General features: G+C 36.5%; 2 protein-coding genes across 4 annotated transcripts in view; one reads left to right on the top strand and one right to left on the bottom strand.

The window, feature by feature from the left end:
• Positions 1 to 12,763, bottom strand: part of DOCK2 (dedicator of cytokinesis 2) — a 495,629-nt gene that overhangs the window by 140,466 nt on the left and 342,400 nt on the right. For all 3 annotated transcript variants that reach the window (XM_037906215.2, XM_043520976.1, XM_043520978.1), the window contains one exon: positions 1,641 to 1,739. In XM_037906215.2, coding sequence (XP_037762143.1) covers positions 1,641 to 1,739 — 99 coding nt within the window. The remainder of the gene's footprint in view (positions 1 to 1,640; positions 1,740 to 12,763) is intronic.
• Positions 2,947 to 12,763, top strand: part of INSYN2B (inhibitory synaptic factor family member 2B) — a 123,392-nt gene continuing 113,575 nt past the window's right edge. The window contains exon 1 of the mRNA XM_027833634.3: positions 2,947 to 3,126. The gene's annotated coding sequence lies outside the window, so the exon portion shown is untranslated. The remainder of the gene's footprint in view (positions 3,127 to 12,763) is intronic.

Genomic DNA, 12,763 nt, shown 5'->3' with positions numbered 1-12,763 from the left:
TCTGCAGAAGAGAAGAATGAGGGGGGATTTGATAGCTGCTTTCAACTACCTGAAAGGGGGTTCCAAAGAGGATGGCTCTAGACTGTTCTCAATGGTAGCAGATGACAGAACGAGGAGTAATGGTCTCAAGTTGCAATGGGGGAGGTTTAGATTGGATATTAGGAAAAACTTTTTCACTAAGAGGGTGGTGAAACACTGGAATGCGTTACCTAGGGAGGTGGTAGAATCTCCTTCCTTAGAGGTTTTTAAGGTCAGGCTTGACAAAGCCCTGGCTGGGATGATTTAACTGGGAATTGGTCCTGCTTCGAGCAGGGGGTTGGACTAGATGACCTTCTGGGGTCCCTTCCAACCCTGATATTCTATGATTCTATGATTCTATGACATTACTTTTATGCTATTGAGGAAAAATGAAGTGTTAACAAATCAATATATTTAAAAAGCAGAAAAAATAAGCATAATGACATTATTTTTTACAATTCTTTCCTGTTGACTTGCTCAAGTAGATTAGGGATTACTGCACTACATAGACTTTGGTAAAATTGCTAAATGTAGGCTGTTTCTGAGCACCCGAAGTGCCTGGAAGATGACAATACACCAAAATATCCCCATTTACTAGGTAGCCTGACTCATTTGGAACATTGCAAAAAGTAAGACTAGCTGGGCTTGGATCTGCCATGATCTGCACCATTTGAACTCTCTGACAGTACATGGGTCTGAAAAGCAGCTGGATCTGGCAATCTGAGAAATTTTCCAAGAGGAGTTTTCAGCTGGCAAAAAACTGGTTTTATCCAGCACCTGCATCACTGCCTACATCTGACCATGGGTGCAAGGAGTGTTTCAACAGCAGGGAGGAAAAGGAAAGGGGTGTGGTCACAAAACTGCTGTTATCATTTAGGGAATGGTATCAGCTGGTGCATGTTAGAGCAGCTCCTAGGCACTTCTAACCTAAACTGGAGCAAACCCAGCTGCACCATGAGAATCAGACAATTGTAGCTACTCAGCACAAAAACACAATCTGGGTCAACAATGGAGTTTTTAATGGAGATAAAGAGGAGAGAGAATTGGGACCAAAGTCCTGTAAAATAACAGTTGTAGGCTGGGAATAAAAGTTAAAGGCCCACTACACTGAGCTGTTGAGCAAAAAATAAGTCACAGATGAACGGATAGAAAAAAGTCGCAGTCGAAAGCATATTAATTTAGACACTTTGGAGAAAAATTGTTGAAGAGCTGTTTACCATTTAGCAGAGTCATCTCTTAGCAAACTATCTAACAAACCTCCCCAACACGTAGGGAAGACAAAAAAGGCAGGACAATGATCTACCTACACCAGCAACACCTATATCTTTCCAAGCTTCTGACTGAGGTAGCATCCAACTCCTGGTATCGTTCAAGCACTCTTCAGGGCAAAAGTAAACTTACAGGGACTATGGGGCAAGAGATATATACAACAAATGTGTATCAGCCTTTTGATGATACTCCATATTTAGAAATAATGTCTAGTATTTGGTAAAACTATCTGTTCTTCTTAAACAATTATGGCTACTAGAATCAAGTGTACTGAGTAGTCCAGTGCAGAATATGAAGTATTTGAGAGCCATTTGTCTATTTGCCAGCTTTAAATGTGGATACTTTGTACTTACCACTAGCTCTGAACTTGTCTGAAAGGTTTCAATGTAAAAGGAGTAATGTTGGTTGTCCATTTGGTTTAAGATTGCTGTCATGCATGCCACAAAATGACTCTAAAATAAAAAAAGAAAAAAATTGTAAGGAACTGCACATCTAAACTGTAGATTTAGAAGGAAATTAAAATAATGGATTATATTCTGCAATGCCAAATCACTAGATCACTAAAAACAAACAAAACCTGTGCCAGCCCAGAATGTGAATTTTCAAAAGGTAAGAAGTGCTTCTCACTGTGTATACATTGTGAAATATGCTTAACAATAACTTACAACTGGCAATACTGAGGATACTACTCTAAGCAACTTTCTTTGTTGAAAAAGTGGTATCACTCTTAAGAGAACTCCTACAGGACATGACTTCGTATGTGGTTTAAAATTCCTAAAAATAATGTTATATTGCATAGGACTTGTGCATAACAGATTAATAGAAAATGAAAACTTTGTATAAGATCCTTTTGAATATTCATAAAAAAATAATTATACCCCTGCTACAGAATTCTTCAGGAAGGATATGAAAATCTAAAAAAAAGAGGATATTTGCTTAAATTTTTTAGACTTTTCAAGTAGCTTCTGTTGAACCCTGTAAAATGTATATAGGATCCAAATGTTTTCATCCCTATTAAATTCTGTAAAACTATATTCTTCTGAACTTTAAAACAAAATTGAAATAAAAGGGAAAGTGACTCATAATCTTAGGTTTCCATTTCCTTTTACAGAAGTGCTTCTTATTTGCCAAACCTTCAGGATACAGGGGTAAGGCTAAATGACTAAAGTTTCCCTTTGAGGAACACAGTATTCCTATTGATACTTTGATCTTCCTATTGATACTTTTTATCTTGAAAAAATTACAACAATTATTTTGATAATGAGCCAACTCAAAATAATCTCTGGATTTCTCTAAAAGAAAAACAATATGAAGCAGAGGCAAGTCTAGAAAATAACTGTTTTCTGACAGATTTACTCAAAACTTTGTATTTGATAAGTTTACAAGTGAGTCCCTGATGTTTCCAACCAGAAGTTCATTTCTAATTTGTACTGATTTTGGGAAATCAGATTCCTCTCTTAATTCTGATTGACTTTATATTTTGTTACCATCATAAATTCAACAAGATCACACATTACTGTAAAGTATCAGCTGCAGTTTATCCCACCCAACCATTTTGGCTACTACTTATTGCAAAAAAAGGAAGCCTTTCTTAACTTCAGGTTATGGCCACTAGAGGTCTTTTACTTTCATATGATAGCTGCTGTTCAGTTTGTACTGCTTTTTTATTTATTCCTACGTGAGCAGATCCAGTACAGTTCTTGCATATAAACAGTGAAAATTTCAATATAAAGGACTTATTATACCTTATTTTGGAGTAACATTAGTGCTAGCCAGAACCTTGCCTACTATGTAAGACTAAGAAGATACATTTTCTGCGGGTAATCCCAAAGCTTTCAGGTAAGGATTTGTATGGTTTTGGTTACTGATGCTCTTCAAAAAGAAAATGCTGATTTTATGTCCTACAGTAGTTTACTTTTACAGGTATTGCTCAAATTAGACTCTTTTGTGAACTAAAATCCACAACTGCCAGGAATAGCAAGCTGCAGTGGGTGCAGTGGTGAGACTGTTAATTTTTTCCACTGTCTTGATTTTAATTTTGAAAGAAATAACTGCCAACACAAATTACAGAATATTACACACAAAAGCATGTGTTGTATTTTTCTCTTTAAGAAGCTTCAAGAGATGCTACAGGATGTGTTTTCTCCCACGAATTTGAAGTAACCATTTGCTGAGATAAGCACTCTCTGTACTAGACTCTAGTCGATGTACTGTCTTGCTGTTCAGCCAAAATGACTTTAAGAATGTTAATTTATTTGTGGCAACTTTTAAAATCTGTCTAGCAGTATCTAGTATTACAGTCTAGCATGAGTGCATGAGCTTAGTAACTTGTAAATGGGAATTGTGGAAATTAACAGAGGACATATGTTGGTTAATGAAAGCAGTTCTGCTACCAATAAATATCACAGTTTTGTTAGACAGTTTCTGGCAGCAAACCTGTCAACTTTCACAGCAATGTGACTGATTGATATACAAAATGGAAGGTGCCAGCACAGCAGGTTTGCTGTCAAAAATCCGACCCCCCCTCCACTTCCCAATATCATGTTAAGACTGAACGGTATATTAAATGTATATTGGTACTGTATATTAACTTTGTGTATGACTTTTAATCATTTACATGTAGCAACCTTGAGTATTATAATTAACCACTTGATTTCTTATGTTGAAAACTTGCTCTCACCCCTCTCCAAAAGCCAGCAGGAAACAGGTATAGCCTCTCATTTCACAAGTGCTCAGGCATTCTCAACATCACCATTCTCACACTGTTAGAACTTAAGTATACTTCACAATTCTGTCAACTCCTCTATGTGTATTCATCTAAATTATCCTACATTGTCTAAGAATCTTATAATATTTAAGAGCCATTAACTGCTTCATAATAAAGTAAACTCCACAAGTTAACCAATCAGTTTTTAAATTCACTTAGTACGTTTATAACTTGGGCATAAGACATTTGGAATCAGGAACCTCCTGCAAACATGCTAGTTGACTGTGATGATGTTAAGTTTCTTTTTTAAAGCAGCACTGTATGTAGGGAACTGAATATTTAAATACAAATAAAAAAGTTTCAGAGAAGATAAAGTTATTCAAATAAAGTTGACAAGCCATTTCAGCTGTGCTTAGCCTTGTTAAGATGTATCTAATGAATCCCAGCAGAGATGTATGATTGAAACTAGGTCAAACATGTGTAAAAATAAGTGTAATCACAGTGAACACTTGACTGATGCAGGAATACTTAAAATGATGTTAACAGAAAGATTTTTTGCTTAGAATACATTATTATGAAGAGATGCAATAAATCACATATATTAATTTACCACCTTCATGCACAGAAACATCTTCACACCAGACTGACAATCTAACTTCTTAACAAAGCAGTGTCCGTTAACCAAATAATTAACAACATTATATCATTAGCAGGAACAAAAAGCATCACTAGGTTGTCAAAGGGCAATGAGATACAGATAAGGAAACCCACTTTTCCAGTAAACACTCAAAACTCCTGAACAGTAAAGAAAACACCAATGATCCATCAAACTTTAAAGAACTGTAGAGTGTGTCTTGCAGCCTTAGTACAAATACTGCAAAGTGTAAGCTAAAAAGAAACTACCCTATTTACAGATTTAGTATAAACAAACCACATCGTCAATGATAAGATAGTCAATCAAGAGGGGAGGTGTCCATTTGCCCCATTTCCACTAAAGTCAATGCCCATGAGCTGCATGTGTAGCACTGATGGGAAAAGAAGCATTAAGTGTTAGGGTCATAGGAGAAAGATGACAAACTTCAGCCCTAGCAACCCTAATCCGAGCATACTTTATCGTACCAAATGGTGACAGATTGCTGTAGTAACTTCAAATAATGTACAAGAACCCCAAGCAATAATAAAAACACTAGACAAAAAATAGCATATAGTGTAGAATGAAACTATCCTTCAATATTAATCTAGTGTAAGTTAAACATTTACTTAATTATTTTGTGGGTATTTTTTACATGCTGGGATGTGTGCACATGGAGTGAGGGTGGAAGGTTCATGTGGCCAATTAAACAGTTATCCTCATGTGTCACAATATATGTCCATAGTTTAAATGTGTGAAACCCACATACATGTCAACAAAAAGCAACCAAAATAAAATTTAAATACTAATGCTCTAACGCTTTTGAAAGGCAGTAGTTAAAGACATACCATGAGCAGAATATTTAAAGCTTTAAACTATTACTTTTATCTAAAAAGAGTACAAACAGTTAACAGTAAGTCAACAGGTCTACCTGATTTCTCGAAAGGCATAATTGGAATAATATTTGTTTATGTGTTTATAATATATATAAATAATATATAAACAATTTACTTCTCAGTAGTGGGTGATGTGCTCACACTACATATTGAGTCTGAGCTAATTTTCACAGTGCAAATCAGACATACATTAACTCAGCTGAAATCAATGGAGTGGAGTGCAAAACTGGTATAAGTATGACCCATAGTTTGTGAAGTCTGGAAAGTGCTTTGGGAACTTTCTGGGTAACAGGTATTATACAAATATAAGTCAGATCATTAATATACATAAGAGCATTTTTTGTAATCTGAATATGGCTCACAATGTTAAAAATCACCACCATATTAGCAATTCCTGTTTTGTAAAAACGTAATACAGAAAGACCTTCTGGACATTCATGAAACAAGTGAATAATCTCACCTGCGTAGGGTCATGAGCATATGCACAACATGACAATTACTGTAAATAAAAGCTAAGGAATGCACTGTGATGCCCTTTAGAGTGACAGTAGTTCAAAGCTTTTTTGCACACATAGTAATGCTTACAGTGCTTCAGAAAAAAAATGTACCCTCAGAACTCTAGTGCATGTCTATATTGATACAGATGGTAACACAACACTTTATCATATTATGAAAAACCTTGAACAGCAGCATTTTGTGCTCAAAAAGGTATAAACTGAATTTCAAGTGGTGAATCAGATATTCCTTATGTAGTAGTTTTGTGTTTTCTCAAAGGAATATAATTCACCTCCAAGCCACATGCTCTCCTGTACTCCTCCAAGTCATGTGCCCAGGTATAAAGGCCTAGACCAAAAATATAAAAATTGTAATAGGCTGTTATGTAACAGCCTATTGTGCTGATCAAATGTGTACCCAGTGTCTGAAATTTGGAAACTGATCCACCCCACATACATTTCTCACAGCTTGTCATTGAATTTTTGGGGGGTTAGGGGGTAGTTATTTTTTGTTTACAATAAAGTAGATCCATCCTCTGCTGTACTAAGGTTGAGGTTCTATTTTTACATTTATGTTTGATGTCTTATAGTTCATTGGACCTGTCTTCTTGTATTTTATAGATGACTAAACCAAAGCCTTGGTACTCTATTTGCACATCTTACTGACAGCTTTTCGTTTCTGATTAAAAACATCCCAGTCTGCTGTATTCTTGTTTCACTGTTTACATTCCATAGTAGCTAAAATTTAGTACAGCTAGAGTTTAGTTGAACATAAGAGGACAATTACCTAAATACTGGATTAATTAATGGGAAAATGTGAGTAATTTTACAACAGAAATTATATGGGAATAAAAGCAGCCTCTCAGATTTAAAAGTCTATTAAAGGTTATACAATTAAGGCTCTCTCAAAATTGTTCCTTTAAGGCTAATGCAGATATAATGATAGCATAGTATTTCTCCAAAATACAGAAGTATTATGCAGTGCTACAAGCCTTGGTCTTACAATTATCTGTGGGGGGTCTAAACTAACATTTCAAGCACCTCCCATCCCACAAAAGTGGTATTTTTTCTCTACAATCTAATTTTTTGTGTGCATGTTCAGCACTAGAATCACCCTCCATTCTCCCTGCCCAGCATTTTCCAGGGTAAAATCTAACAAGGAGCATGACTGCATTGTAAATGATTTATCGCGTAAGTATATTTATTGGGCCAGATTTTGTCCTCATTTACACTAGTGCAAAACAGTGAAGAACCAGTGGATAGAATCTGTCCCATTACATTGTACAGAACATATTTACATAGTGACCTCCTTAGATGATACATCTGCATGCACATAAAGTATAGTATATATTCTTTATCTACTTTCCAATGGCAGAGCAATCATTTACAATGAACAATCATTGCACCGGAAGATTCACTGCATGGTTTCCGCTTTATTCTGTCCAAAGCACAGCAGCTAAAATCACCTGTAACCTACTGCCTGGACCACATCTTCCTTGTACACAAAACCATCCATTGGCTTCCTCTCATCTGCTATATCAAATTAAAGCTTTCCTCCTCACCTTCAAGTATTTGTGCAATTCTACTCTTGCTTACATAGCTGCTCTCATTTCTTACCACACCTCCCTAATCACTCTACTACAATCACCTTCTTCTCCCATACCTGCTTTCATGCCTTCTTCCAGGCTGCTTTAGATATCTGACATGAACTTCCTATCTAGTGCAACAGGCAACCATCCTTTCAAAATCTCCAAGTTTACCTGAGGAGGCAGGGAGCTTATTTCCATTAGCTTCATCTTTGGAGCTGTGATTCTTTGTACTCATTCCACCCTGGGCCAGGCCTGACCAATTAAGGACCAGTGGGCTAGCAGGGACATGGCCAACTTAATAATAAACGCATTGTAAGTTCCTTACTCTTTTATCCAGGGCTGCCATTCTACTACACTCACCTCCAAATTAAAGATAACTAGCAGGTTAATATTCTGCGGAAACTATAAAAGCACAAAATACAACCATACAAAGAAACTATTTTAAATGCTCCTAATTCGAGTTTATTTTAGTGCAAATTAAGTCATTTTCCTGCAGTGAAGTACAGCCACTTTCTTGCAGAAAAAGGGGTTGGAAGCTGGTCTGGGAACTAGAAAGGGAGGGAAGTAGCAGTGGGAGTGATCTGGAATGAAGGGTAATATACAACAGTAAAAAGAGCTGAAAGGAAACAGCACACTGAAAATTTGCTACAAAGAGAAACACTAGTAGAGATAAGAGAAGTCTGCAGCAAAGCCAAGTGGAACCATCTATAGAGCAGCAATTTAGTTTTTGTTTTCCTTCTGAAATACACAGGAACAAAGATGTGAATACATAAACAAGCTTGAGGTGGCATCTTTTATCTTTGTGTAGTCCTCTACAGTAGCTTTCCAGATATTGCGAATGTCTTAAACAGCAGCTTCATTTATTTAAAACAAAACTGACTCCTGTATTCCAAGAAGTCAATCACCCTTTAATCAGTTTTATTCTCTTTCAACTAAACTGACTGCACACAACAGCAGGAAAAATCAAATTAAAAACTGAAGTGCACACACACAGATAGGCTTAATATAAATCTAACCCTGAATTCTCAAAGCAGTACATAGGGCTTTATCAAAATATCTCCCAATACACTCAGTGGAAATTGAACAACTCTGAAAATTTTCGCCCTACCTTTAATTTTTTTGCAAAGAAAATGTGAATCAATATACATTATATTTCTGAAAATTCTGGAATCAATAGCACAAAACTTCAACCACATTTAGCAAAGTTTTTGAATTAGTTCTATGGTGACCTCAAAGAATTCCACCAAGACCTTCTCTACACTAAGAGCAATAGACAAAATTTGGCAGCAAAGGTTCAACTGCACTTATGATACCAAGGGCCCAGAATTTTTTTTTTTTTACTGACCTGCCATGAAAACCTGCCTAACTCACTCAGCCTGTAGGTTTTCCTGACAAAATGCCTAAGCCTCATTTATGAGAGCACTAGCACAGCTGCATTGTTGCTGAAGAATGTGTACCAATTTTCCCAGTGCAGATGCACTGTAACAGTTCAGAACTGAACAGATGTTCAGACACTGATGTGCCACCCTGGGGTAGTGTGCGGCATTTATTTCACAGGGAAAAAACCTGACAATGCTTTACAATATTGATATTGAACTCCTTTGTAAAGTGCTTTGAGATCTATGGATAAGCACTATGGTAAGAACTTGCTATTATTTAATATTATTATTTACAAAGCCTTTTTCAGTTTGGGTCCTGTATTGGGTCCTGTATTGGGATTTGGTTGCTTGGTTTAATTTGGATTCTTTGTGACAGGTGTGTGTGTGTGTGTGTGTGGAGGTGGGGGGTTGTTTTCTAAGAGGAAGGGACACAAATCTATCCAATTAAGGCACAGATCATACAATATTTTTAAGGTACTATAAAGTTTTTCATTTTAGTTCATCTAAGTTCACTGAACTAACCTAAACAATAAGAAATTTAAAGTTATTCAGGAAAATGCTGAACGTGCAATGCACTTCATGAAAAATTCCCATTTCCTTTAATGTCTGGGATGATCTGATAAACCCAGACTGAGTATTGAATGTTCTCTATACTGAGTTCCTCCCTTCTCTTTCCACGTGACAAAGGAATGTAAAATTATTAGTGCAAGAGTCATTATATTCCCCTTCCATATTAGGAACTTTATCATGATGTGCTTTGGCCATTTGCCCTACCTCTGTACTAGCCTGAATTAGGGGAGCCTCCGTGACCTCTGCCACACACTAGCCTCCAATCCTATAGCACATTCCCTGTTCCAGTTGGACTAATTAGCAGTGTTAATTTCCTCCCAGAAAAAACGTAGCCTATTTAAACACAGTCATATACCCTGTCTTTACAAATGCTCTTTTTACAGTGCTAACCAGTCCACTCAAAGCAGATGCTTTTGCGGTGTTGGAAATAATTCCTTCCGAGAGTGAGTGCCTGTTCTGCCTTAGAACTTCCAATTCTGGAACTTATTAAGAAAAAAAAATGTCACAGGGGCCAAAAATCTACACACAATTCCCCCAAACACTAAATGGTGATTACACACCACTTCAAACAGGGTAACATACACCTCCCACAACTGTGACTGGTGTCCCTCAAATCTTCTTAGCACCCAAATGAAAGGTGAAGGATGCCCCAGAAACCACACACTATGACATTTTATTTTTAGTTTCTACTAGGACGGGTAAAACCAGCCGTTCATCCTTCTTGAGGTCTTGGAGCTACATAAAACTGTGGGGTTGCTCAAGCCATCAGACTGTAGGAAACCCTGGCAGGAGGGGAAAGATCCATGCACAAGAGTAGAAAGCTGTCCTTCTTCTGTGGTGTTTCATAATGTCAGAATATGCAGGGTTGTTTGTTTTTGTCCTTCTCACTGGGCTAGGATTTTGCCTGACTAGACTGCCTTGCTGAGAAGCCAGTAGTTGTGACTCTCCACTACTGGTCACTATAATCTTCTCCTGGAACAGGCCAATAATGAATGAGCGAGGGCAGATACCTTTTGCATAATGTTTGCTGATGGAACTGAGGGAAACTGTACTCCCAGAAGAAAGAAAGAAACAAAGATGTCGCTCTCCGATTTTATAGGCAGTATTGAGGAATGAGCTAGAGTGGCCAGAGATGGTATGGTAAAAAACTACAGTAAAAATGTTATTTCACTGGTATTTTGTGTAAGTATCTGCTAATACAGCTTTATAGGGTTCTTTTATTTATCTTTATTATACCAAGTAATACTGCACTGTATGTGAGCATATCAATATATTTCTATTTCACATCATTCAGCTGAGACATTAGTTTATGATTAAGACAGTAAATATAGAGGATAAAGGATATATAGAAGATATTTTTTGTAGAGGATAAAACCACTAATTTCATTTATGCAGTAATGTGATTAGATTTTTAATTGCAGAAACTTTTAAAACTACACAATTCACTCTATTCTGCAAAACAATTATTAACTGACCTCGAAGGAAACATGAAATATTTATGTCAAGTAATTTCTATGTTATTTTATTTTAGTAACATATGCAATACAATCTGCTCTATAGAACTATGAAGACTAAGATGTACATTGGATAGATGCTGTTTCATCACATATTCTGAAAAATTAGCAACCTCTTATTACAGAATTATAACCAGCTTAACTTCAATGCATACAAATCACCATACTTTTATCATATGCTTTACAGACACATTCTGAGTCTCTTTTGACTTAAACTAGTATAACCCCCACTGGACTAGTGTTCACATTAAGATTTAACAGTGCCAGGGACTAAAAGTAACAATGGAATAATATTTAACCTTAATCTCTCAATGTCCCTTAAAAAGAATTATCCTTGCATTTGTCTCTAACCATGAAAGGTAATTTTCCCTATACATATCAGTAACAGCAAATATACAGGCTTGATTAAATTAAAATTGTGTTATTTTAATTGGTTGCTAAGCCAGTGCTGTCCTTCCTTTTCAGTGCTGACTGATGGGTTTTAAGACTGTAAGTCTTGCCTCTTGTCTTGTATATGTGACTGAGCAACAACTTACCTTTTTCTTAGGTCTATCACATTTATAACCTACAATGCCACCAGCTCTGCTTAGCTACTAATGTATTTTACAGATGATTCCCAGCTCTAATTTGATGGCCTCCAGAGAGAATAAAAGAATTATCACTATCTTTTTGAGGCAGGGAAATTGATTTTAAGTAATGCAACTGCATTTGACTGCAGAAAATCAATATTTTATCCAAGAAAATTAACAGAAATAAATATTATTGTTTGAAATAAAGAACTAGATTCTATTTAACAATATGTATTAAACACAACATTTGGCAGGACACACTTTGCTTTTATCCTTCTGAAAACTGTCTGGATTTTGCAAGAGCATTATGCAGGCGTTTCAATTAAAAGCAATTAGCTGGGATGCTTTACAGCACTACTCTGATGTAGCAGAATGCTCTTACCATATTAATGATCTTGTGGAAGGGCCAGAATTCAATTTTAATACCAAATAAAAGGTTTTTGACTTCATTTATGATGCTAAGCGGTAGGCACATGGTTCCAGCACATACTATGCACCAAGAATTGCCAAAGAACCCACTGGACTCCCACTCAAGATGCAAGTAACTTCCACTCAAGTCAATAGGAGTTACTCATATCCAGTGGGGGAAGAGGAGTAGAAGTTAAGGCTATGGGGCACTTGATAGATTAGGCCTTTAATAACCCATTGCACATATCAGTACAAATGTATAATGATGTTATTATCCTAGCACAACTATTTACTACAACAGCACAGCTTGTTACACCTAAAGAAAAACTGAAACCAAATTAGCTCTAGTCATCTAATTAATCAGTGTCGTCTTCTGCTATTCAAACACATAAAAAACCAAACCACCAACCTCTGCCCCGCCCCAAACAAACAAGTAGGGAGGTTTGTACCAATATCATCCAGATATGCTGTATGAACGACTGCATCTCCATATTAGATATTTCTGTACTCACTATGCCAAGAATTAGGACATTTTGTCTCAGACCGCAATTATATACTTTGTGAGCACCTAACTTAGGCACCATGCTCTGGAATGACAGGCATGAGTTGGGGTTACATGTTGCAAGTAAGCTCAAACTCAAGTCATATGTGAGACTGATAGATTTTAAAGCCAGAGGGACCATTCGATCATCTAGCCTGACCTTCTGTTTTACACCAGC

Source organism: Chelonia mydas, chromosome 8 (assembly GCF_015237465.2).
Source record: "Chelonia mydas isolate rCheMyd1 chromosome 8, rCheMyd1.pri.v2, whole genome shotgun sequence".
Classification (NCBI taxonomy): domain Eukaryota; kingdom Metazoa; phylum Chordata; order Testudines; family Cheloniidae; genus Chelonia; species Chelonia mydas.
This window is presented reverse-complemented; position numbering and strand designations above follow the sequence as displayed.